Here is a 25,641-nt window from a genome sequence, read left to right as displayed (position 1 = left end):
ACACATTAATTTGTTTATCTTCGCACTCAAAAAAGTCACAACTAGAAGTGCAAACAAGTCAAACTCAGCCAAATTTCAAGCCCAAACACCCCCATTTCGAGGTCGAGCTTGTTGCCCACGTGTTGAGCTATAGCTGAGCTCATGAGCTCAAGCCCACTGTTCATATATCTTTTAAAATTTTTCTTTTAGTAAGAATACATTATTATTAATAAATAATATTAAGTATTAATAATAAAAGTGTTAAAAACATATGTTACAATATGTTGTTCATATTTTTGGAACAACATTGATTGGTACCCCCTACGCCAATAGATATGTCTTAGATCTCCAATATAAGACTTGCAAGACAAACAATTGTTATCCTTTGCCAATGGTCATTCAATGTTTAAGTTAGTCCATAGTTGGAGAAGATTGAATAGAAAGAGTGGGGAGCATGAGCTTATACTTGCATGATGGATGGCCAATATATATAGGAGGTCTTAATTGTATGATTTCACATAGGCCGAAGATGTTAGAATGATCCAATGGTTACTATAGGTCACACGTATTAGGCCTATGGAAAAGATGGTCCAAACAGGCAGTACGAACCTTTGTGTTAGACAATGATGAATGTCTTTTTCACTAAGTACGAAGGTCTTTGGGAGAGTTTCGATGGTCTCTGCAAAAGGTCACTTGGAGGCTTTTAACCATAATATAAACAGATTAAGGTCTTAGATCTCTGGATGTAGTATGGAGGTCTCTGATGAATATGTTAAAAATATGAATATTATGTTCTCATAAGCGGCCTTTGGAGAGACCTTAGATCCCCTAGAGCCCTCTAGCAAATACCCGTACAGTTAGGGTTTTTGACTGCTTTTGGAGGTATATACTGACTGTGATAAATATCCCCATATCACAATATTTTAATCTAATGTTAAGAATATATGACTTCATAATATTTTTATTGTATAGTATTAGTATAATAGTAACATAATTAGTAAAAGTATAATAGAGAAAATATATATCAAATTATCTAAATACTTATATGTAATTTTGTATAGTTATATATATACACCAAATTAAAATATATTAATTAATTCTTGAAGATTCCAGTAATACTTATAGTATGCGATTATAAAAATACATTGTCCAAAACAAATTCTTTTAATAATTGAATTGTATAATGTATTAATTTTAATAAATTTAGATAAACATAAGATATTTTTTAAAAGTAGTAATTGATCTCATTATATATATATATATATAATGTAATACCAATAAAAATAAGTAAATTTGTTTAATCATCATTGTTATTATTATCGCTAGATTAATTCATAAAAATTATTGAATTTCAACTAAGTTTACAAGCAGTACATAAAATATAAATATTATATATAATTTATCTTGGTACAAATATATACTCATAAATAAACATAAAACATTATAAGCCAATTGTTTGAACTTTTAAATTTATAACATAAAAGAGGTACAAATTGATATTAAAATATAACGAAATTTATATGCGTTATATTAAATAATTATTTACAAACAAAATTATCAAAAACTAAATTATTGATTAAAATTAGTTATAGATAGATATTTGATAATATAAATACAAATAACATTTTTATTATTATCTAAAATTAAAATATGCTATATTGATTAAATATAATTTTAATATATGATGAATTTTGAATGTAAATTTGATATACCATGATTATGTAATTAAATATAAAAAAAACTTAAAAAATATAAAAAAATTAAAAAAATAGAGAAAAGCTCGTAAGTCGGCTAATGAGTTCTCAAACACAAATATTTGGGCTTGAGCTCGGCTCATGAAGGAGCTCGAGCTCGAAGCTACTCGAATCAAGCTCTTGTCGAGTCGGCTCACGAGCTCGCGAGCAGCTCGACTCATCTTACACCCCTAGTTACAACCATCATCATCTAGTATCCAATTTAACATCTATAGAACCTTCTACTTAAATTTTCTATTATCGATAAAGTTCTCAAACGAGTAGTCTTTTCTACAAAAGCATATTATTTAGTCCGCTAAGTATGCCTAATTTTAATTTTAATCCGATAACTATGTCCATTTTTGTTTAGGTTCAGTAACTTACGAAATTGCTTACTTTTAGTCATTTGGCAGATTTTCGTACAATTTTACCCCTACAAGTGCATATGGACTAAAACTGCCTTTCAAAAATTGTATAGGGGTAAAACTGTTTGAAAATCTGACAGAAGACTAAAAGTAAGCAATTTCATAAGTTACTGGACCTAAACAATAATGGACATAGTTATCGAATTAAAATTAAAATTAGGCATATATACTTAGCGTACTAAACTAATATTTTTCCCTTTTCTTAAATAACTTTGCAATATGAGATGGATGTTTTATGGTATCATTTGTGAGAATTTGCAAAAGCATAGTACTAATTTTGCTAACATTCGTACTAATACAATCTTTGTAAAAATGTAGTCATTTGAATCTATTCTAAGTCAAGTTGGACCGATATTTGACCATTCGAGCAAACCACGGAATCGAAAGAAAAAGAAGGAAAATCTATAACCCAAACCATCATCTCCGTCCCTAGGAACCACCACATACTCTCACCACACATATGTAACAAGTTCCTTATGCAATGGAGCAATCTCCGATGGAATCCCATATCTCTTTTTCCTTCAATTGCCCCATCTCTCTCTTCCCCCTTCTCTTGACAGGCATCTATTGTCAACAAGAGAGGAAGCGAGAAAGACTTGTTCATCGTCTTCCTCCAATAACACATCCCTTCTGTTTTGCTCAATCAAAATGTACCACAATGGACCACCTCCACCTCAGTATACCATGCTAGAAAACCAATATGGTTATAGCCCGAACCCATACGGTCACCAGGCTGCCTACCAGCGCAACGGCCCCCGTTACCCGGCCCCCTACCCTAGGAGCTCAGGGGCGTCGAGCTGCTGCCGCTGCATTTGCTGCTGCTGCTGCTGTATCCTTCTCATTTTCATCATCAATATTAGCCTCTTCTACGCTGTGTACAGCGTTTACGACCCCCGCCTGCCTAGTTTCAGGATTGAGGGCTTCGGGGTTAAGTCCTTTAATATATCGCAGGATTCCAACGTGATCACCGAGTTTCAGGTCTCCGTCAGAGCTGAGAATCCGAACAGGAAGATCTCATTCAATTATGGGGATGAGAGCTACGTGAAGGTTGTTTATTTGGGTATCAATATCGGCAACGGGAATATCCCGAGTTTCCATCAACCCACAGAAAACTCCACCCTCATAAAAATTGATATAAAGGGGAAAGCCGAGTTCGGAGAAGAGGTCCAGAAGGATTTCGCAGAGAGAAGTGCCATCCAAAGGATTCCAATACTCGTGTTGGTCAAAGTGCCCGTCAACGTCGTGGTGGGGGAGTCCCCCTTGAGAGAGTTTAAGATCTATGTCATTTGTCATATGATTCTTGATAACTTGGCAGCCGACAAACCGGTTGGGATCATATCCAAAGAGACAAAGTGGAGATTTGAGCTCTGATCATGTTCATCTAATTGTGTATGGGTACGATCACTTCTTGCAGAGATCGGGATTGAATCAAGTGTGCACAAGGTAAGAATCTTACATAAGTATGTGCGTGGAGGATTCTTAATAGATTTTTGATCAGTTTCTTGTCATGTATTTATAAACCCATGTCCTAATACAGACAAGAAAAATGTATAATTGCAGCAGTTCTTCGACGACATCCGTTAGTAGGTGTAAGTTTGTTCTACGGTAGGAGCTTTCCTTAGTTTTTAATTGGTTTCACCAGAAGAAATATTATTTTTTATAATAGTTAATTATTATGGTTTAAATTGATATGTGTGGTAAATATTAATTAATTTACTGCTGCACAACGGTTATTAACCATTATTTCTGTAAACGAGGGTAAGACATTAACCACAACTAAAAATTATAGCAAATATTTTGACTATAATCAAAACTAGGGGTGTTCATAATTCGATTAAATTGGTCGAACCGAACCGAACCGAACCCAAAATCCAGTGTGAATCGAAAACCGAACCGAAATTTTCGATTCGGTGTTCGATATCTTGAAAAGAAATTACGGTTTTTCGATGAATTTTTTTTTTTTATTTGATGACCGAATCAAATCCAAATATTGAAAATTAAAATATTTGTTTAATTTACAAGTATGCATGATCACACTGCGACCTATTCGTGAAACACTAAAAAGAAAGTTATGGTAACTATTAATGAACATTCATACATTTCAAACTTTCCTAAAATTTCTATAGTTATTTACCTTTTCTTTCAAAATTTTTACATATATTAATTAGAAATTCGTTTTCTGAAAGGGAAGAAAACCGTGCATGTAAGTAGTGTGAATATTAAAATGCATAATGTTAATATTAAAATGAATTTATAAGGACTCCAGGCTTGTAAATTATGACTCATAATTCAATAATTTTTAATAATTAAATAACTCATGCCTCAAAGTTTTATAATTAGTTAAAAATTGTCGATGCGGAGACAAATTTAAGACTTTTAAAATTGGGATTTTTGTTGAAAAAATATCCAATTTGCCCTCTGGCCACACAAGCAATGACAAAATTGTATTTTATGCCCGATATGTTAATAAGTAAAAAAAATGTACAGTACAACAATGTGATCATCAGTTGGTTTCTCCCTTGGTAGGCTATGGGGTACGGCATAGTCTATATAAAGCTCGTTTACTGACTGATGTAGGTAGAGTAATGCTAAGAATCCATTGTCTAATATCCTCAACTATTAATAAAGCCGTGGTGCTAGCTGTTCTCTCGGTATGCTCGAATCGTCTCAAGTTTCGCTCCCTCCAAATGTGGTAAATACATGCTGCTAATAGTGCCCGATAAGCCATGTTAACGATGTGCTTACCCCTCCATCTCTGGGAAGCCCAATCAACATCCGTTTGCCAGTCTCTATTGGGCCAAGAAAATCGGACCATTCTCCGGATTGCAGTGAGACACTGTCGACTAAATCTGCATTGAAAGAGTAGATGTCCATGCGTCTCCATCGCTCCCTCATCACACAGGACACAAGGGCCAAGGTGGACTAACCATGGTTTATCCGTTGTGGCCAACTTGCCAAGGATAGCAAGCCATAGGATGAATAAATGACGCGGAATCTTCAATGATCCCGAAAGTAGTGAAGTCCAGCCTATTTTCGGTCCCCGGGGATCAAATAACCTGTACAGAGCCTGAGTTGTGGGAAGCCCCTGGTCAAATTTCCAAATAACACAGTCCTCCCCTCCATGGATCGTGGGTAATGCATGTGTGATCTCCATACACTCGAAATCTATAATAAGAGGCCACTGCCACTCTCCTCCACTAATCACCGTATTGAGTCTAGCTGCTTCTTCCATTCCGAGTAGCCTTGGTCCCTGTGGAAACGTGACACTAAGAGGACCAAGATAATGCCACGGGTCCTGCCAGAGGTAAAATCTCCTCCCGTCTCCAATCTGATAGTCGACCATAAGGCGGAAGAAAACCCGTAAACGTAGAATTTTCCGCCAACCCCATGATCCTCCATGCTCCCTAATCGTCCAAATGGAGGTGTCTCGTAACCGACCCTTGTAAAGCCATTCAACCCATATTGAGGTTCTATCACACTTGATGATATCACAGAGTTTCTTCGTCATTAATGCACGATTCAAGAGAGAAATATCCTTGAATCCTAATCCTCCCTCATCCTTCGGCCTACATAGATCTTTCCAGTCTACCTTGGCATAACCACTATTTGTTGTCCCCTTCCATAAGAAAGTTCGCAGCTTTTTCTCAATTTCGTTAGTAATTTTTTTTGGCAATATGAACGCCGAAGCCCAATATAAGCTCAACGACATGAGTACAGACTTAATAATTTGTACCCTGCCAGCATATGATAGAGTCATTCCTTCCCATTCAGCAATACGTCTATCAATATTCAACAGTAATGGACGACAATATTCCGTCTCATACGTTTATCAATTTTCTTATAAAACCTCTTTTATTTAAATTTTCGAACCGAGTCAAATGAGATTAATCTTCATATGGGACGAAAGGCAGGCAGCAAATGTTGGTCAGTGACCATGAAGGTATCCTAGGAAAAATCTCCCATATGCACCAGAAATTATGAACTAATATTTAAAGATCTATCGACCTCACATGATAATTGTAGGAGGATTTGCAACCAACAATGAATGATTCCAATCTCTAGGACAATTTTCTTGTACTTTTCCAGCAATATTGTCCTTTCTCTCCCCAGTTATCATCAAAAAATACTTATAAACCTCACATCACGAACAAGAAAAACATAGGATTCAGCTACAAAACCCTTGATATTCTCTAATCTTTCAGTACCTACAAAACCACCTTTTTCTGACAACCTTAGTTCTGTCCGTCGTCTCATCTATAACATCCACTTATACCCACTCTAAGAACTTCCCCGATCTCCACACCAGAAAGGAGTCTATAATCGTACCACCATCCCGTCCTCCTCGTCTCCACTACTACTGTCGCCACCACCAGGTCCACCACCACCACTCGAATGAGCTCTCTTTCCCGAATGTCTTGTGGCTGGAAGGTTTCGTCAACCGATGATTATCAAATTTACGCGCCGTTTTGTACCAAGAATGCCACCACGGGAGACACCTCTACCTTCATAGATTGTTACACCCCGTCCACCAACTCGTGGCATCGAGCCACTTCCATTCCAGGACACGGCGAAAATCTTGCCTTGAAGGACTTTTCCATGGCCTCTTTAGGCCACTACATTTACGTAATTGGCGGCCGCCTATGCCGTAAATCGTCCGAACCCAACATCGGTTCAGGCCCGGAAATCAACCCAAGTGTAGTCGCTTGCGTGCATAGATACAACGTCAGGACAAACAGTTGGGAAACATGCGCCCCAATGGCCCACCCCAGGTTCAACTTTGCTTGTACTGTTTTTAACAACAAAATCTATGTTGCAGGGGGGCAAAGCACATTGGGTAGGGCTAAAGGCATTTCGTCCACCGAAGTGTACGACCCGGCTTTGGACCAATGGAGATCTCTTGCCAACATGAGTAGAATGAGGTACAAGTGCGTGAGTGTTATATGGCAAGGGAAAATCCACGTCGTTGGCGGGTTCGTTGACGGGGGAGAAATTCCAGGCCCGTTCCACATGACGCGGAGTTCTGCTGAAGTTTACGACGTGCAGCGTGACAAGTGGGATTTCATGGCCCGGATGTGGGATCTCGACGTGCCCCCGTACCAAATCGTGGCGGTGAATGGGAAGCTTTTCAGCTCCGGGGACTGCTTCAAGAGGTGGAAGGGGCATATTGAGGCATATGATGAAAAGGAGAACATATGGAATGTGGTGCACGGATCTTATTTCGATTGCCTGTCTCCGACTTCCAGGGCGGAGGTTTCCAGCTGCTCCGTCAAGATGTGGCCCTCATACCTTACCATGGCCCCCATTGGGAACCAATTGTACTTCTTGGTAGGATACAGGATTCCAGGGGAAGGGTCGCGGCTGAGGTCAGAGGTACACGTTTTCGACACGGCGGTTCATGGAGGTGGATGGCAGAGCTGCGAGCCGTTCGAGGAAGAAGGAGAGAAAGAGCTATGTGGACATTGCGTTGTCATCAAACAAGAACATTGACTGGGCTACAACCGACTTATAGGGAGTTGAGGGGAAAAACTTATGGAGATTACATGCGTCATGGCAACAAGTCAAAGAAATAAGAAAAAAGTAGATCATAATTAGTTTTCTTATAATAACCCAAAATGGGAAAGGACGAAATAAAAATGATAAAATAGCGTTATGTTTCATGTTACTTATAACAATATGTGATTCTTTTCTTTTCTTTTTCTCTTTTCCTCATTTCGGCCTTTTTCTTGATCTTATGTTCGACATGTACTTTAAATTAGTGAAACTAGTACTTTTGTGTCCTCTGATAGGAATGAATTTCTTCTCACCCCTCTCTCTCTCTCTTTCAACGTTCACATTATAAAAAAAAAAAAAGAAATGGTAAGACATAAGTATTCATCGCATATCAATTATTCTTAAAGTATTAAAATTTTTAAAAACTCTCCATGACCTTTAATTTTTAAGGTGAAAAAATTCATTTTACCCATATACAAAAATTACTTTGTGAACAAAAATAAAGAGATTTCTCAAAATGCAAAAATCATGCTTTGTCAATGCTTTTTTTATTTTTGTAATCCTATAGTATGGGCTCATTTTATTTTAGTTTTACTTATTTTTCAAACCAAGTTTAAAATAAATTTATACATGATATAATTACCACATGTATATAATTATGATATATATAATAAATATGGATTAATTGCAAAAACTGACCTGTAACTTAGGGGGTAGCATTTTAAGGCCTCTAAGTTTGACCCTGACAATTTTGCCCTATAACTTTAAAAAATGTGGCAGTTATTGCCCTCCGATATGGATAATTTTACCCCTCTAAACTTTAAAAAGAGCAATTTAATCCTGTTTCGCTATTTTAATATTTTGGTGCATCATACTCGCCTATAATAGTATCAGAACTTTGGTTTTTTGAAGAAATATTTGTTTATATTGCATTTAGTTATTTTTTCCACTAAAAGAAAACCAAAGGTAGAGATCCAGATCCAGACAAGCGCAAATCAGAGACGCTCTTGGAACAGTATCTCTACACATCATTAGTGAAACCCGATGGAGATTCCAAAGCCGAAGACAAGAGACGATATGATCCAAAAAGTCATTAGCTCCATGAAATAGTGGAAGTTACAAGGGGGGATCTATCATACTTATAGGAATTGGCTAAATTAGTTTTCCAACTTGGGATTGTGGACTTACTGAATGTTCAAACCAACTAAATCAATTCAGCACTCCCACTATTGGAGAGAAGTACAAGTTCCAATGATCCTCCACAGGATAATCCAATGAGAAAAAGTACAGATTTTCACACCGACATGACATCAATATTTGTGGGAACCAGACTGAGAGAAAATCTAGGAAGAAAGCTGAGGAGAGCGCCTGAAAATACACCTTGGGCAAGGACCATGCTCTAGCCTTTACATCTACACGGCGCCGTGCTCAACTTCGATGTAATCGACTTTCGAAACATCGAGAAGCTGATAGATGAATGGTTTGCAGCCATAAAAATAGGGGCAACTACCCTAGAACTCGACAAAGAAAACTTCATAACTAATGGAGTTAACCTTTGAGGGTAGTGAGAATATCGAATGGGATAATACCCCATAAGATACCAAGGCTAGTATCTTTAGCAGATCGGTTAGGGAGACTTATTAATATACACTTTATTGGAGATGGATACTTTCAAGAAAGTAGAGCAGAAAAGGCTAGAGAGTATGCAGAAACTCTTTTCAGTCTTGAACCAAGGAGTATTTTAGCAATAGATGAATTTATCTATTGGTTTCGCAATTATTTCTTACAGAGTGGAGTAGCAATAGAAGTTGCAGCTCCAATATTATTTGCATAGATCTACAGTCCATGGAGGAAAATATTGATCCAGTCATACGAAGTACCCGAAGGAATTCGGGTGCGTCTCCCACCTAGATGTGCCCTTAAGGTGGATATTCGGAAAGCCTATGACACAGTGGAATGAGACTTTCTACTAGCAGTTTTGCACATGTTTGGATTTCCAACACAATTTATTCGGTGGATAGAAGTGTGTGTAATAACACCCTCGTTCTCGATGGGTCTGAATGGAAAACCCCATGGATTTTTTGCGAGTTCACGAGGGTTGAGGCAAGCTGAACCCATGTCGCCTTACGTATTTGTTCTTGTAATGGAGGTGTTAAATCTTTTATTCTTACAGTTGATTGAACAGGATGGGCGTTTTTCATATCATTGGAAATATGCTCCTGCTCGACTTTTTCAGCTTGATTTTGCAGATGATCTGCTACTATTTTGTAAAGCTAATATGAATTCTATAGGGGTCTTCAAGTAGGGCCTAGATATGCTTGCATCTTGGTCCGGTCTACGGCTTAATGCACATAAGAGTCACCTTATTATCTCTCGATCGGCACACGCAATTCGAGAAGAGTTGTTGGCGATGCTGGGATTCCAGGAAGGGCAGTTACCAATGAGATACTTGGAACTTCCGCTTCTCTCGTCTCGATTATTGATAACAGCATGTTGGACCTAACTTACAGCACGTAGTGGACTATGATCATTTTTTATTAAAAGAGCAAAATTATTATAAATTGGACTGAATTACCAAAATCACAAATATTTAAAAAATACAACAGCCTTCAAAATTAGAGGACAAAAATTGCAATAAGCCCATTTTAAAAAATTGAAAACCAAACTCTCATTATCTTCACATGTCATGTCAATATTTTTGTCATTTCACCAAACTCTTGGCAAAATTCTCTGAGACCGCATTAGGCGAAAACGAAAATTCATTCAAATATCTCCACATATATACCTAAAAGGAATGCAAACAAATGAGAAACGATGATGAGCTACTCAACCTTTTTGTGTGTCTTTTGTTAGAGCAAAAGTATTCATTTAATTCCATGATAAGAGAGAAGATTATATATTCCTTGAATTGCTACATGAAAATAAACCTTGAAACAACGGATGATTAAGTCGAATCTTGAATTGCTACATGAAAATAAACCTTTAATGGGTCCCAGGCCTAAACTTAACAAAAAAAACCCAAAAAATTAACTTAGACCCAAATCCTACTAAATTCATTGAACCCCATTAAAGACTCATGGGTCTCTAGACCCGATCAAATCCAATTTTTGGGTTTGATTATATCTAGACCCAATTTGTTACTTTTTTTTTCCAAATTATTATTTTTTACAAATTATACTAAATAAATTAAATTTATTTTTTTATTTTCTATTTTTATCTATATTTAATCAATAAATTCATAATTATAAGACCAATTTATAAACAGCTCTTTTTTTTATAATATTTTAAATAATGCATCATTTGTTATACTGTTTACAAAAAAATCGTGTGAAAATATTAGAAAGTTAAATAATGTTATGATATTTTAAATTTTTTAGATTGTTCGCTTGAAGTTAGATCGATTAACAAATGATAATCCAATTAAATAGCGAAAAATAAATATAATTTTTGGTTCAAATTGAGTATATAGACCTATGAGTATTGATGGGTAGAAACTCAACCCAAAGTCAATTTATAATTTTTTAATGGGTTTGAGTCTATGTTTAAATCTAATAATATTCATTGAATTTAGATCGAGATTTGAATTTAAATTTATAGATTCATATGGAGTCATACCCACATATTGACACCTTTGATTCAAATATATAGCAGAGTTTGAATTGACAACCTTCCGAACATCTGGAATCTCAAATAAACAAATTGAGCTATAACTTATTGGCCAAGTTCCCGTCTTCTTAAAGACAGTTAATAGAACTACATCCCGAGCTCAAAACCCTCTCTCTCTCTCTCTCAATCAATCTTTGGACTCCGTGAAGAGTGAAGAGAAGATTGAAAACTTTTGGAAACAACTGCTTTTTGTTAAATTAGTAAGAGATTAGTAGCATGAGAAAGCCTTGAAACTTGAAGCTCCCCACCCATATCCTCGATTTTCCTCTCTGTCGTTGAAATGTTAACACATTTATGTACTACATGTTAATTCTTTCCGTTCACCAACGCAAATACCAGAATCCCATCGACCAGGTCAGAGCTGGGCCTTTTTCTGTTTCTTGTCTTTTAGTTACTACAAAAAACTGCCCACGCCCGAATGCCCATATTTTCATCATCGAATCGGTTCAAAACCCATAAGCCCATGATGAAAAGTCGGAGCTTGGAGGTGGCATTCTTGTTTCTGTGATTTGTTCAGTGTTCTTGATTGGTGATGAAAAAGAAGAGAGCTGAAATTGAGATTTCTGGGCGAATTTTGTTCAATGGGAAGAGGTGCTGGTATTAGCGTGCTTGCTGTGTCGGCATCGGCGCCAAGGGTGGCCCCGCCGGCGGTGAGTGGTGTGGGCAGAGAGGATCACTGGGGGAGCTTTGACAACTCCGTGAATGCCGTGTCGTTTGGGTTCGTGGCCACCGCTATCCTCATCTCTATGTTCCTTGTCATGGCCATTTTCGAGAGGTTTCTCCGGCCAAGATCCCCGGATGCCGCCGGTGGTGGCGGCCGTATTCCAGCTGGCGGTGACGCAAACATGAGAAAACTAGACGACCCTTCTCCCAAGGTACACCCCCCCACCCCCACCCCCAACCCACCCTCATGAAAACATTCTTGAAATAGTATAAATCGAGTAACATGAACAGTTCTTTACATAGAATTTTACGAGCAATTATGTCTTTATTAACAATACTAAAACCATAAATATGTTCATCAGTGTCTGTTAGTTTATGGTACGAGGATGACTTTACGTGGTACTAACTTATTATGCTTAAATGTTGTGCTCAATGTGGAAGGATGAAAATGGCTCTGCCATAATCGATTCCATTTCCATAAAGGAATGTAAGAGCACTCTTAGGCTTTTATCATCCATACCTCTTTCCCCTCCCAAGAAGAAGAAAAAGAAACGGTTTCTGGTTTTCCATGTTTGTGCAGTGAGTGGAGAAATTAGCTATGTTTTTAGTGTGAATGTCATTACCTTTTTCTTAGAATGAAGGGATAATTACGCTCTATTCCCTTAAGGTTTGACTTAATTATATGTAAATTTTTTGTGATTTGAAATATTAGATTTGACGCTCTTGATTTTTTTTTGTCTAACAAACAAGTTTTTTCATTAGTCAAAATTCACTGATTTTACTGTCACTAACCAAAAAAATCGGATAAAAATTTATATTCACCCCCGATTGACTTTTTTTTAATTTATTGCAGGTCAAATAATTTTTTTTATAACCAAATTACCTTTATACGTCTTCACACGTTAATGCGTGTGAGAAGGTATATCTTCACCATTATGAGGGTAGTTTAGTTGAAAATAATTGTTGGATCTGCAATGAAGTCAGTAATAAGTTAATCGGGGCAAATATAAATTTTCATTCACTTTTTTTATTAACATCAATAAATTGAGTGAATTTTAACTAACAAAGAGACTTATTTATCAAACCGAGCAAATACTATGAGAGGTTGGAACTTCGAATTCTATTGCCTACTTCTTGACTCATTATATACTTTAATGAATCAAAACCAAAGTTGGACAGACCTTTCACCTTTACGCAACGCAATTTTGTCGTCCAACGCTTGAACTGATATTAGACAAGGAGGTTACTCTCGGGGCCCTTTTTATTGCATTACTACAAAGCCGTCTGTTTGGCCCTTCCATTGGACTCCTCATGTTGGTTTGTCCCACGATGTGCGAATTATGTTACATCAAACTTTATACGTTGATGTTTCAAAAAAATTGAGGTTTTTCACGGTGGTTGTTTTTTCATTTTGTCATCGAAACTTTTTAAGTTAATCATCACGCGCACCACATTACACCCCACCTTGAAGAAATTCAGATCATCTCTCCGCTTTTCCTTTTTTCGTAAACGCTAATGATTGCAAATGATGGTTTCTTCCTGTGCAAGAACGTGATTGTGTTGAAAATTTTGGACTTCGTTACAGCATTTCATGTAGAGTCGACATACAAATTGAGCTTAATTATCATGCATGCTCTAGTGTATATATATATATATATATATATATTCTTCCAGGCAAAGTTGAGATTGTATGTGTAGAATTCCAAGATATGCCGTTTATGTCATAAGTTAGCCCTATGATATGATAAATGAGTAAAAAAAAAAATCTTATAAAAAATAAGATAAATAATTATATATATTTACTAAATTTTGAAAAATGGAACAAATTAGTTACCCGTCTATTTAAACTATTGATAGGGAGTAATTTGTTTCATTTTTTTAAAAGCAGGGGAATAATTTGTTGATTTTTTTTTTTTTTACATGAAGGTATTTACTTATTTCACGTATCATAAGGAGGTAAATTGTTTTTTATATATCATAAAGCAGAATTCATACTGCAGTTTGATTCAACCTTAACATAATCAGATATTAGTACAAAAAAATACCGATCACATAGCATCGGCAGCCAGCCGAGCAATATTATGGGAGCACAATGTGTCTGTATTTTCTTAGGAATGTCTCTTTTACCTTAATGAGTTCAAACGAAGAGCATCATCCCCAGGAGTACGAGCATATTTGATTTATCCATGCAAGATTTATTTATGCAATAACATGTGCAGCATTACCAGTCAATCTTGCAGGAAAGCTTTTGTTTTTATTTATTTATTTGGGATAATTACACTCTATTCGTCTAAAGTTTTGGTGTAATTACATGTAAACTCCTTGTAGTTTGGAAATTAAATTTAGCATCTATAAGGTCTGCTTTCGTCTAACAAATAAGTCCTCTGTATTATTCAAAACTTACTAAATTTGCTGATATTAACGAAAAAATTGAATAACTTTTTTCGTACTAAATTACCCTTGAACAGTGAAAATATACCTCACGACATGCATTAGCGCATGAAAACGTATGAAGATAATTTGGTCATAAAAAGATATATTTGACCTGCAATAAGTCAATAACAAATTAATTGGGACTAAATATAGATTCTTTTTAATTTTTTTGTTAATATCAGCAAATTCGGTGAATTTTGACTAATGGAGATACTTATTTGCTAAACAAAAGCCAACTTTAAAGGTGCTAGATATAATTTATCAAAATATTAAAAATCTAAATATAATTACAACAAATCTCACAAAGAGTTAACTCTAATTAATCGTATTTATTTCTTGTTTGATCTCTATCAGCACGAATCCCATTAGCTTTACTGGTCTTGGCTATAGTACTATTTTTAAAATGCTTTGTGAAACCAGCATGAGACATCAGTACAGATAATATATGCTTTTCATGGTTCTGTTTTGTGGTAATGGGACCCTTATTTGTCACAAGCATGTGATATTGTCCAAAACTTCTTAGCTTAAACAATCATATTCCTACTTCTTTAATCTTATTTCCCCATCGGTTTCGAGACTTTGGGTAATCAAAAACCAAAATCAACGCCGGAAATTTTTCATCTTGGAAAGATCAAATAGTATGAGATGAACTTTTTTAACCCTTTGGGAAATTTTAGTTCCAACTTGATTTTACGTTTGAATCTGAATCAATCATATGACAAGTGTAATTATACTTATCGCATGATTGGTGTACAATTAAGGAAAAGTGACAATCACATAACAAATGTATCACACTTGTTTTATAATTGGTTTGGTTCAATCAACCTTGATTCAGGTTAGAATTTTTCATGTACTCTGATCTCGTTCGGTCTTCCCGCTCTATCCTCATAACTTAAAGTATGGAAACTAAATTTAGCACCGGCAACCATCCTTTGGAATAGCGGCAAGTGAAAAGTGAAGAAAGACTTCCAGACATTTTTATAGAGTTTTTGCAATAATTTCTATTTTTGTTGTGCTAATAAATTGCGAGTGTTTCAAAACAAAAGTGAAATATATAAAAATATTGAAGTTAGAGTATTTGGAGAAAAAGTTTGATACGTACATTTTTACCATGCCATAAAAGTTTATGGGAAGAAGTTTATAGCTGTTGATTTAGCCGAGCTTAATTTATACAGTTTCAAAACTTAGAATAAGTTGTAAATTAAAAAAAATACTCTTTTCAACTTATTTTCAATAAAAAGAACCACTTAATTTGTATTGAAAATACCCCTTGAGTGTATCTTTCATGTTGCATGATTTGTTAATGATAGATCAAGTATCAAGTTCTTAGGGACCCTTGCTAAAAAAAGTTAGTCATGTAGCCTATAAGCACCTTAAGTATGTTTGGAGGTTTATTAGATTGCACAGTCTTGCAAATTTCTTCAATTCTGCAAAAATGGGCATTCTTGTTATGTATCTCGGCTATCTACGTGCATTGGTTACGTTTTAGCCGTGATGACCCTTCTAGCTTGTAAAAGGCGATCGTGAATTGCAAATTGATATTGCATTTTATATCACAATTTATTTGTACGCTTATAAGATTCACTTCATATGTATACTTAAAAGGAAATTTTTTCTATAGAGGCATGTATATGTGAAGCATAATACGAGATGCAACACCAGGTAGCATAGAAGATCCAGACCGCTAGGTCCTTTCGGGTTTGTGTTTGCGCATAAAACTTTTAGTTCATTTTAAGTTCAAAATGCATAAAGAATGTGAAAGGATTGCCTCGAGTTCTTAAGAAACTCTTAAACTCGATGGTATCATGAATTCTAGTGTGAGTGCGAGTTTATCATTCATTCGTCTATCTTGATACTTTGGCTGAGATTTTCATACTATTGGTTCTGGTTACAAAATTTCAGCTGTTTGAATGAGTTTATAAGTTTTTTTAAAACATTTTATAACATCCTATAACTTATACTTTTTTGGGCTCTGCAGATGACCGTTTATCCCAGAGGAGTCTCGGTGCTAATGCCAGGAGAAAGCGTTCCTACTTTCCTTGCACATCCGGCGCCAGCGCCTTGCCCGCCGGACTCCGGCTCTCCACCTAATGCTTCATCATTTTAACATGTTTCAAGCTGGTCCAGCCTCAGCTTGCCCAACTCATTGATTATGGAGAAGAAGAAAATGGGAAGGAAGAAAAGAACAAAAAGACTTGGGGGATTTTGTGATTTTGAGGGAATTTTGGTTAGATCTAAGACTATGGTGAGTTTGTGGACATTTTTGCTTATTGTACATATAAATGTCTCAAGTTTATAAAATGTTTGAACTTTTATAAAATATTGTAGACCATTTGGTAACTTTAAGAAAAGAAGTTTGTAAAATTCTTTATCTTATAAAATGATTTAAAAGCTTAACGATGTTAAATTGTATTTCAAAAATAAGTTTTTAAAATATTTGAAAAATAAGATGGCAGTGTTTATAAGATATTAGAGCGTGTAGTATAATAAACTTTTTATATTGTAAAAGCGACATAAAAAACCATTAAATTATTACAATTTAAAATCATGTAAATAGATATTTTTGTTATCGGGGGAGGGCAGATCAATTATTCGGAAAATAAAAGTGAAATGCTAACAAAGTTACAAAGGTGTTCTTGTTTATTAAATGTAAAGATTAAAGAGTTTAAAACATTTGATTGAAAATGTAGGTTTAGCTTAAGTTTTTTTAAAGGGCTAATAAGATTATAAATATCTCATTTTCAAACCTTATAAGCTTCTTAATAAAAGTTTACTAGAGAATTTTATAGTGCTCAGCCAAACACCCTCTTATTTTTAAGATTTTAATATTTTATTTTAAATTTAAGGGTTAATTACACTTAATTTCTCTCTAAAAATGCTAAATTACATTTCAGCAAAAGAAGTTTCGGAATTATACTTAGACCCCTCCAAAAATTCTCGATTTACGTCTGATCCCCTTCTGTTAGGGTTTGAATAGAAAATTTTAACATAATTAAGTAAGAAAAATTACATAAATTTTTAATTTTACCACTCAACATTTTTATGTATATTTTTGTACTTATAAAGGGATAAATATAATATACATATGGAGTGATACTAACATCATTATATTTTTTTCCTTTATAAGTACAAAAATATTACATGACAACGTTAAATGAAGGGTAAAAGTAAAAATTGATGCAACTTTTTTTGCTAATTTCAGTATTATTTGTCTAAATTTTAACTAAAGGGAGTCAGGTGTAAACAATAATTTTTTGAAAGAGGCGTAAGTATAATTTCAAAACTTGTTTTGGAGAAATTATAATTTTACATTTTTGGAGAGGGTCTAAATATACTTAACCCTAAATTTAATCATATTAATTATACAATTGTCATCATTAACATTTTAAAAAATATTGTGAAGGGTTCGGTAAATTATTTGAAAAGAAATATAAAATCTAAAAGTAAAATAACTTAAATGTTCTTCTGAAAAAATAAAAACCTTTTAATTTATTTTTAAAACTTTAATAAACTATTTTATTTTTAATTATATTAAATATGAAATTATCATTATTAATACTTTATAAACTTCGATATTATATTCTTTTAAATACTTCAAAAATGTATTAACTACAAAATCAATATTACTAACACCTTATAAAATTCAGATGAGTGGTATCCAAGTTGAAGAATATTATTCAAATTATTATTTCTAACACCTTATTTTTTTCCCATTTAAGGCTCTAATCTTCCTCTAGGTGTGTATTTAATGCTCAATAAATTAAGGGTGAATAGCAGTTTATCCCCTTGTGATATTAAAAATGAGCATATTATCCCTCTATGAAAAAATGTAGCAATTTACTTCCCTATACTTTTTAAAATGAAGCAATTTACCTCCTTATACCGGGAGGTAAATTGCTTCATTTAAAAAATATAGAAAGGTAAATTGTTGTATTTTAAAAAATATAGGGAGATAAAATCGCTATTTATTTTTTCATAAGGAGACAATTTGCTTATTTACAATGTCACAAGGGGTTATTTGCATTTTTTTCAATAAATTAGTAATTCACCTCAAATTATTATTGAATTGAATTTTTAACCTTTAATTATTTGGGTATTGCAAACCAAAGAGGGACATGAAGAAGTAAATTCCAATGCTTTTGTCCCACAAAACACACATCTCAATAAACATATCCAATCTCAAGGAACTTAAATCCTTTCATTAAAGCATACACTTATTAAAGAAGAAACATTGATTTATTTTCTTTCGGTCAAATTTCCACTTTTTACTTTTCTTTTTGTGTGAAAAAAGGGGGCCCAAAGCATTGGCCTAAAATGCCTAAAATGATGTAATTATACATAAATTTTTTATGGTTTGAAGAATTACATCTAACATTCTTGAGATTTATTTTTGCTTAACAAATAAGTCCCGTTATTAGTCAAAATTCACAAAATTTATTGATTTTTTACCAAAAAAAAATCAGAAAAAATCTATATTAACCCCCGATTGACTTATTACTGACTTATTACATGTCAAATAAATCTTTTAATAACCAAATTACCCTCATACGTCTTTACGCATTAATACATGTGAAGATGTATATCTTCACCGTTGTAAGAGTAGTTTAGTTCGAAAAAAAATATATGACGTGCAATAAATCAGTAATCAGTCAATCGAGGATAAATATAATTTCTCATTCTGTTTTTTGTTAATATTAGCAATTCAGTGAATTTTGACTAATAGAAAGACTTATTTGTTAGACGGAAGCAAACCTTAGGGGTACTAGATGTAATTTCTCAAACCATAGGGGTCTATGTGTAATTATACCAAATTTCAGAGAAGAGGAGTGTAATTATCCCTTGTAATAATTTTTTTAAGGGATAATCACACTCCCCTCTCATGAGATTTGGTATAATTATGCGTAGATCCTCTATGGTTTGGGAAATTACATCTAGCACTCGTGAGGTTTACTTTCATCTAACAAGTAAGTCACTCCACTAGTTAAAATTCACTAAATTTGATAATATTAATCAAAAAAAAAATCTATATTGACCTATGATTGACTTATTATAATTTATTGTAAGTCAGATAATTTTTTTTATAACCAAATTACTCTTATACGTTTTCGCATGTTAATGCATGTGAGCAGGTATATATTCATCGTTATGAGGGTAGTTTAGTTGAAAAAAATTTGTTAACCTGCTATAAGTCAATCGACGATAAATATCAATTTTTTGTTTATTATCAGCAAATTCAGTGAACTTGGCAGAGGGACTTATTTGTTAGATAGAAACAAATCTCATAAGTACAATGTAATTTTTCAAACCACAAAAAATTTAAGTATAATTATACTAAATCTTAAAAAAAAGAAGTGTAATTATTCCTTTGTTTAATGATACTTTTTTTTTTTTTGAGAATTGTGACTCCAAACACCACTACAGCTAGAACATTATTTTATGAATTATATGTTACTTATATGGGTACTTACAATTTACCAATCAGTATAATCTTTACATTGATAAAGAGAATCGTACTAACAACTATCTTGTATTGGGTGATTGCAAAAACTTAAATTAAGTACTTTTTAAAATTATAAATTAAATTAAGTTAAATAAAGGTGTTTAGAAATACAACTTCAATTTATATTTCTCTTAAAAATTAAACTAAAATTAATAATACACCAATTTTTTTACCAAATATTTCTCCATAAACTTTTTTCTACTTATAATTATTACTTCGAAATACTCTCAACTTTTACATCTTAATTGCTTATTCATGGACGATTTGGAAAAATATAATTTTTGGCAAGGTGGTGCTCTATTTTTATAATTGAAAGATACTTACTGGGAAAATTCTAATCCGTAGTAAGTTTAGTCGAACATAAACTAATTATATGATAAGTATAAAATATTTGTCATGTGATTAAGGCATAATTCAAAAAAATGACCATTTATATGAGAAACATATTACACTTGTTCTGTGATTGGTACGAATAAATCAAACTTAATTTGAATAAAATTTTGCCATTTGGATAATCTTGAATTACAAGACCATTTTAACAATTAAAAGTTGTTAAAATGGTAATTACATAGTACAAGATTTCTTCATAAGTCCACTTTTTCCTAATATGCTGAGTGAGAATTTACAACAAAGAAAAAATCATTAGGGGTGTTCAGAAAAGTACATAGAACGACATCGTTTGGAAACATTGAATTGGAGATGATGAACCCTCACAAGAAAATGAAGCACTCTAAAGAAACAACAGGGTTCTCAAGCGACTCGGCTTCCTCCGCTGCTACGACGTCGTTAGGAGGTTCCGGCGTAGCCGCACTCTTCTCATCACCCACATTCCGGCGCCCACCCTCCTCGACCCGTCTCACCGGCGACTTCCTGCCGGAACCCTCACCGGGGTCCCGACGCCGCCCGTTTTCCTCCGCCACATTCCGCGGCTGCCCCGCCATTGGCCTTCCGCGAGCTGGCCTTAACGGGGCGACCTGACCCCTCTTCTCCGGGGAAGGTGCCGCAGCCCTTCTAGCGACGACCCTCTCCGCCCTCCCCCTCCCTCCGCCGGGCACTCGCCGCTTCCTCGGCGGAGGCCTCTGGTTGACCACGCCGTCCTCGTCGTCGTCTCGCTTCTCCTGCGCCGTCGCATTCGAGAAGCTCTCACTATAACTACCCATTTCGGAAACTTCAGAAACCTCGCAAACAATCTCCACATCAGAAATTATGAACTAATATTTAAAGATCTATCGACCTCACATGATAATTGTAGGAGGATTTGCAACCAACAATGAATGATTCCAATCTCTAGGACAATTTTCTTGTACTTTTCCAGCAATATTGTCCTTTCTCTCCCCAGTTATCATCAAAAAATACTAATAAACCTCACATCACGAACAAGAAAAACATAGGATTCAGCTACAAAACCCTTGATATTCTCTAATCTTTCAGTACCTACAAAACCACCTTTTTCTGACAACCTTAGTTCTGTCCGTCGTCTCATCTATAACATCCACTTATACCCATTCTAAGAACTTCCCCGATCTCCACACCAGAAAGGAGTCTATAATCGTACCACCATCCCGTCCTCCTCGTCTCCACCACTACTGCCGCCACCACCAGGTCCACCACCACCACTCGAATGAGCTCTCTTTCCCGAATGTCTTGTGGCTGGAAGGTTTCGTCAACCGATGATTATCAAATTTACGCGCCGTTTTGTACCAAGAATGCCACCACGGGAGACACCTCTACCTTCATAGATTGTTACACCCCGTCCACCAACTCGTGGCATCGAGCCACTTCCATTCCAGGACACGGCGAAAATCTTGCCTTGAAGGACTTTTCCATGGCCTCTTTAGGCCACTACATTTACGTAATTGGCGGCCGCCTATGCCGTAAATCGTCCGAACCCAACATCGGTTCAGGCCCGGAAATCAACCCAAGTGTAGTCGCTTGCGTGCATAGATACAACGTCAGGACAAACAGTTGGGAAACATGCGCCCCAATGGCCCACCCCAGGTTCAACTTTGCTTGTACTGTTTTTAACAACAAAATCTATGTTGCAGGGGGGCAAAGCACATTGGGTAGGGCTAAAGGCATTTCGTCCACCGAAGTGTACGACCCGGCTTTGGACCAATGGAGATCTCTTGCCAACATGAGTAGAATGAGGTACAAGTGCGTGAGTGTTATATGGCAAGGGAAAATCCACGTCGTTGGCGGGTTCGTTGACGGGGGAGAAATTCCAGGCCCGTTCCACATGACGCGGAGTTCTGCTGAAGTTTACGACGTGCAGCGTGACAAGTGGGATTTCATGGCCCGGATGTGGGATCTCGACGTGCCCCCATACCAAATCGTGGCGGTGAATGGGAAGCTTTTCAGCTCCGGGGACTGCTTCAAGAGGTGGAAGGGGCATATTGAGGCATATGATGAAAAGGAGAACATATGGAATGTGGTGCACGGATCTTATTTCGATTGCCTGTCTCCGACTTCCAGGGCGGAGGTTTCCAGCTGCTCCGTCAAGATGTGGCCCTCATACCTTACCATGGCCCCCATTGGGAACCAATTGTACTTCTTGGTAGGATACAGGATTCCAGGGGAAGGGTCGCGGCTGAGGTCAGAGGTACACGTTTTCGACACGGCGGTTCATGGAGGTGGATGGCAGAGCTGCGAGCCGTTCGAGGAAGAAGGAGAGAAAGAGCTATGTGGACATTGCGTTGTCATCAAACAAGAACATTGACTGGGCTACAACCGACTTATAGGGAGTTGAGGGGAAAAACTTATGGAGATTACATGCGTCATGGCAACAAGTCAAAGAAATAAGAAAAAAGTAGATCATAATTAGTTTTCTTATAATAACCCAAAATGGGAAAGGACGAAATAAAAATGATAAAATAGCGTTATGTTTCATGTTACTTATAACAATATGTGATTCTTTTCTTTTCTTTTTCTCTTTTCCTCATTTCGGCCTTTTTCTTGATCTTATGTTCGACATGTACTTTTAATTAGTGAAACTAGTACTTTTGTGTCCTCTCATAGGAATGAATTTCTTCTCACCTCTCTCTCCCTCTTTCAACGTTCACATTATAAAAAAAAAAAAAAAAGAAATGGTAAAACATAAGTATTCACCGCATATCAATTATTCTTAAAGTATTAAAATTTTTAAACACTCTCCATGACCTTTAATTTTTAAGGTGAAAAAATTCATTTTACCCTTATACAAAAATTACTTTGTGAACAAAAATAAAGAGATTTCTCAAAATGCAAAAATCATGCTTTGTCAAAGTTTTTTTTATTTTTGTAATCCTATAGTATGGGCTCATTTTATTTTAGTTTTACTTATTTTTCAAATCAAGTTAAAAATAAATTTATACATGATATAATTACCACATGTATATAATTATGATATATATAATAAATATGGATTAATTGTAAAAACTGACCTGTAACTTAGGGGGTAGCATTTTAAGGCCTCTAAGTTTGACCCTGGCAATTTTGCCCTATAACTTTAAAAAATGTGGCAGTTATTGCCCTCCGATATGGATAATTTTACCCCTCTAAACTTTAAAAAGGGCAATTTAATCCTGTTTTGCTATTTTAATATTTTGGTGCATCATGCTCGCCTATAACAGTATCAGAACTTAGGTTTTTTGAAAAATATTTGTTTATATTGCATTTAGTTATTTTTTCCACTAAAAGAAAACCAAAGGTAGAAATCCAGATCCAGACAAGCGCAAATCAGAGACGCTCTTGGAACAGTATCTCTACACATCATCAGTGAAACCCGATGGAGATTCCAAAGCCGAAGACAAGAGACGATATGATCCAAAAAGTCATTAGCTCCATGAAATAATGGAAGTTACAAGGGGGGATCTATCATACTTATAGGAATTGGCTAAATTAGTTTTCCAACTTGGGATTGTGGACTTACTGAATGTTCAAACCAACTAAATCAATCCAGCACTCCCACTGTTGGAGGGAAGTACAAGTTCCAATGATCCTCCACAGGATAATCCAATGAGGAAAAGTATAGATTTTCACACCGATATGACATCAATATTTGTGGGAACCAGACTGAGAGAAAATCTAGGAAGAAAGCTGAGGAGAGCGCCTGAAAATACACCTTGGGCAAGGACCATGCTCTAGCCTTTACATCTACACGGCGCCGTACTCAACTTCGATGTAATCGACTTTCGAAACATCGAGAAGCTGATAGATGAGTGGTTTGCAGCCATAAAAATAAGGGCAACTACCCTAGAACTCGACAAAGAAAACTTCATAACTAATGGAGTTAACCTTTGAGGGTAGTGAGAATATCGAATGGGATAATATCCCATAAGATACCAAGGCTAGTATCTTTAGCAGATCGGTTAGAGAGACTTATTAATATACACTTTATTGGAGATGGATACTTTCAAGAAAGTAGAGCAGAAAAGGCTAGAGAGTATGCAGAAACTCTTTTCAGTCTTAAACCAAGGAGTATTTTAGCAATAGATGAATTTATCTATTGGTTTCGCAATTATTTCTTACAGAGTGGAGTAGCAATAGAAGTTGCAGCTCCAATATTATTTGCATAGATATACAGTCTATGGAGGAAAATATTGATCCAGTCATACGAACTACCTGAAGGAATTCGGGTGCGTCTCCCACCTAGATGTGCCCTTAAGGTGGATATTCGGAAAGCCTATGACACAGTGGAATGAGACTTTCTACTAGCAGTTTTGCACATGTTTGAATTTCCAACACAATTTATTCGGTGGATAGAAGTGTGTGTAATAACACCCTCGTTCTCGATGGGTCTGAATGGAAAACCCCATGGATTTTTTGCGAGTTCACGAGGGTTGAGGCAAGCTGAACCCATGTCGCCTTACGTATTTGTTCTTGTAATGGAGGTGTTAAATCTTTTATTCTTACAGTTGATTGAACAGGATGGGCGTTTTTCATATCATTGGAAATATGCTCCTGCTCGACTTTTTCAGCTTGATTTTGCAGATGATCTGCTACTATTTTGTAAAGCTAATATGAATTCTATAGGGGTCTTCAAGTAGGGCCTAGATATGCTTGCATCTTGGTCCGGTCTACGGCTTAATGCACATAAGAGTCACCTTATTATCTCTCGATCGGCACACGCAATTCGAGAAGAGTTGTTGGCGATGCTGGGATTCCAGGAAGGGCAGTTACCAATGAGATACTTGGAACTTCCGCTTCTCTCGTCTCGATTATTGATAACAGCATGTTGGACCTAACTTACAGCACGTAGTGGACTATGATCATTTTTTATTAAAAGAGCAAAATTATTATAAATTGGACTGAATTACCAAAATCACAAATATTTAAAAAATACAACAGCCTTCAAAATTAGAGGACAAAAATTGCAATAAGCCCATTTTAAAAAATTGAAAACCAAACTCTCATTATCTTCACATGTCATGTCAATATTTTTGTCATTTCACCAAACTCTTGGCAAAATTCTCTGAGACCGCATTAGGCGAAAACGAAAATTCATTCAAATATCTCCACATATATACCTAAAAGGAATGCAAACAAATGAGAAACGATGATGAGCTACTCAACCTTTTTGTGTGTCTTTTGTTAGAGCAAAAGTATTCATTTAATTCCATGATAAGAGAGAAGATTATATATTCCTTGAATTGCTACATGAAAATAAACCTTGAAACAACGGATGATTAAGTCGAATCTTGAATTGCTACATGAAAATAAACCTTTAATGGGTCCCAGGCCTAAACTTAACAAAAAAAACCCAAAAAATTAACTT

The 25,641-nt window shown here is 35.5% G+C and overlaps 6 protein-coding genes across 6 annotated transcripts; 4 read left to right on the top strand and 2 right to left on the bottom strand.

The window, feature by feature from the left end:
• Nucleotides 1–2,499: 2,499 nt before the first annotated feature.
• LOC105167558 (NDR1/HIN1-like protein 13) lies at nt 2,500–3,797 on the top strand. The gene has a single exon (XM_011087332.3). The coding sequence runs from the start codon at nt 2,786–2,788 to the stop codon at nt 3,506–3,508; it is 723 nt and encodes a 240-aa protein (XP_011085634.1). The 5' UTR covers nt 2,500–2,785; the 3' UTR covers nt 3,509–3,797.
• An 867-nt stretch (nt 3,798–4,664) lies between these two features.
• LOC105167557 (uncharacterized) lies at nt 4,665–5,480 on the bottom strand. Its single transcript, XM_011087330.1, has one exon. It carries the CDS (start codon nt 5,478–5,480, stop codon nt 4,665–4,667), a length of 816 nt encoding a protein of 271 aa, XP_011085632.1.
• Nucleotides 5,481–6,544: 1,064 nt separating this feature from the next.
• Nucleotides 6,545–7,758, top strand: LOC105167556 (F-box/kelch-repeat protein At1g22040-like). The gene has a single exon (XM_011087329.2). It carries the CDS (start codon nt 6,548–6,550, stop codon nt 7,622–7,624), a length of 1,077 nt encoding a protein of 358 aa, XP_011085631.1. The 5' UTR covers nt 6,545–6,547; the 3' UTR covers nt 7,625–7,758.
• Nucleotides 7,759–11,295: 3,537 nt separating this feature from the next.
• On the top strand, nt 11,296–16,709 carry LOC105167350 (uncharacterized). The gene is made up of 2 exons (XM_011087030.3): nt 11,296–12,168; nt 16,368–16,709. Exons 1-2 carry the CDS (start codon nt 11,875–11,877, stop codon nt 16,494–16,496), a joined length of 423 nt encoding a protein of 140 aa, XP_011085332.1. The 5' UTR covers nt 11,296–11,874; the 3' UTR covers nt 16,497–16,709.
• Nucleotides 16,710–20,468: 3,759 nt separating this feature from the next.
• LOC110012412 (uncharacterized) lies at nt 20,469–21,359 on the bottom strand. The gene has a single exon (XM_088883266.1). The coding sequence runs from the start codon at nt 21,047–21,049 to the stop codon at nt 20,600–20,602; it is 450 nt and encodes a 149-aa protein (XP_088739392.1). The 5' UTR covers nt 21,050–21,359; the 3' UTR covers nt 20,469–20,599.
• Nucleotides 21,359–22,890, top strand: LOC110011528 (F-box/kelch-repeat protein At1g22040-like). Its single transcript, XM_020691711.2, has one exon. It carries the CDS (start codon nt 21,511–21,513, stop codon nt 22,603–22,605), a length of 1,095 nt encoding a protein of 364 aa, XP_020547370.2. The 5' UTR covers nt 21,359–21,510; the 3' UTR covers nt 22,606–22,890.
• Nucleotides 22,891–25,641: the final 2,751 nt, after the last annotated feature.

This window comes from Sesamum indicum, linkage group LG8, assembly GCF_026168435.1.
Source record: "Sesamum indicum cultivar Baizhima isolate 11 linkage group LG8, ASM2616843v1, whole genome shotgun sequence".
In the NCBI taxonomy this organism is placed as follows: domain Eukaryota; kingdom Viridiplantae; phylum Streptophyta; class Magnoliopsida; order Lamiales; family Pedaliaceae; genus Sesamum; species Sesamum indicum.
The sequence above is the reverse complement of the archived record's forward strand: the minus strand, read 5'-3'. Positions and strand labels throughout refer to the sequence as shown.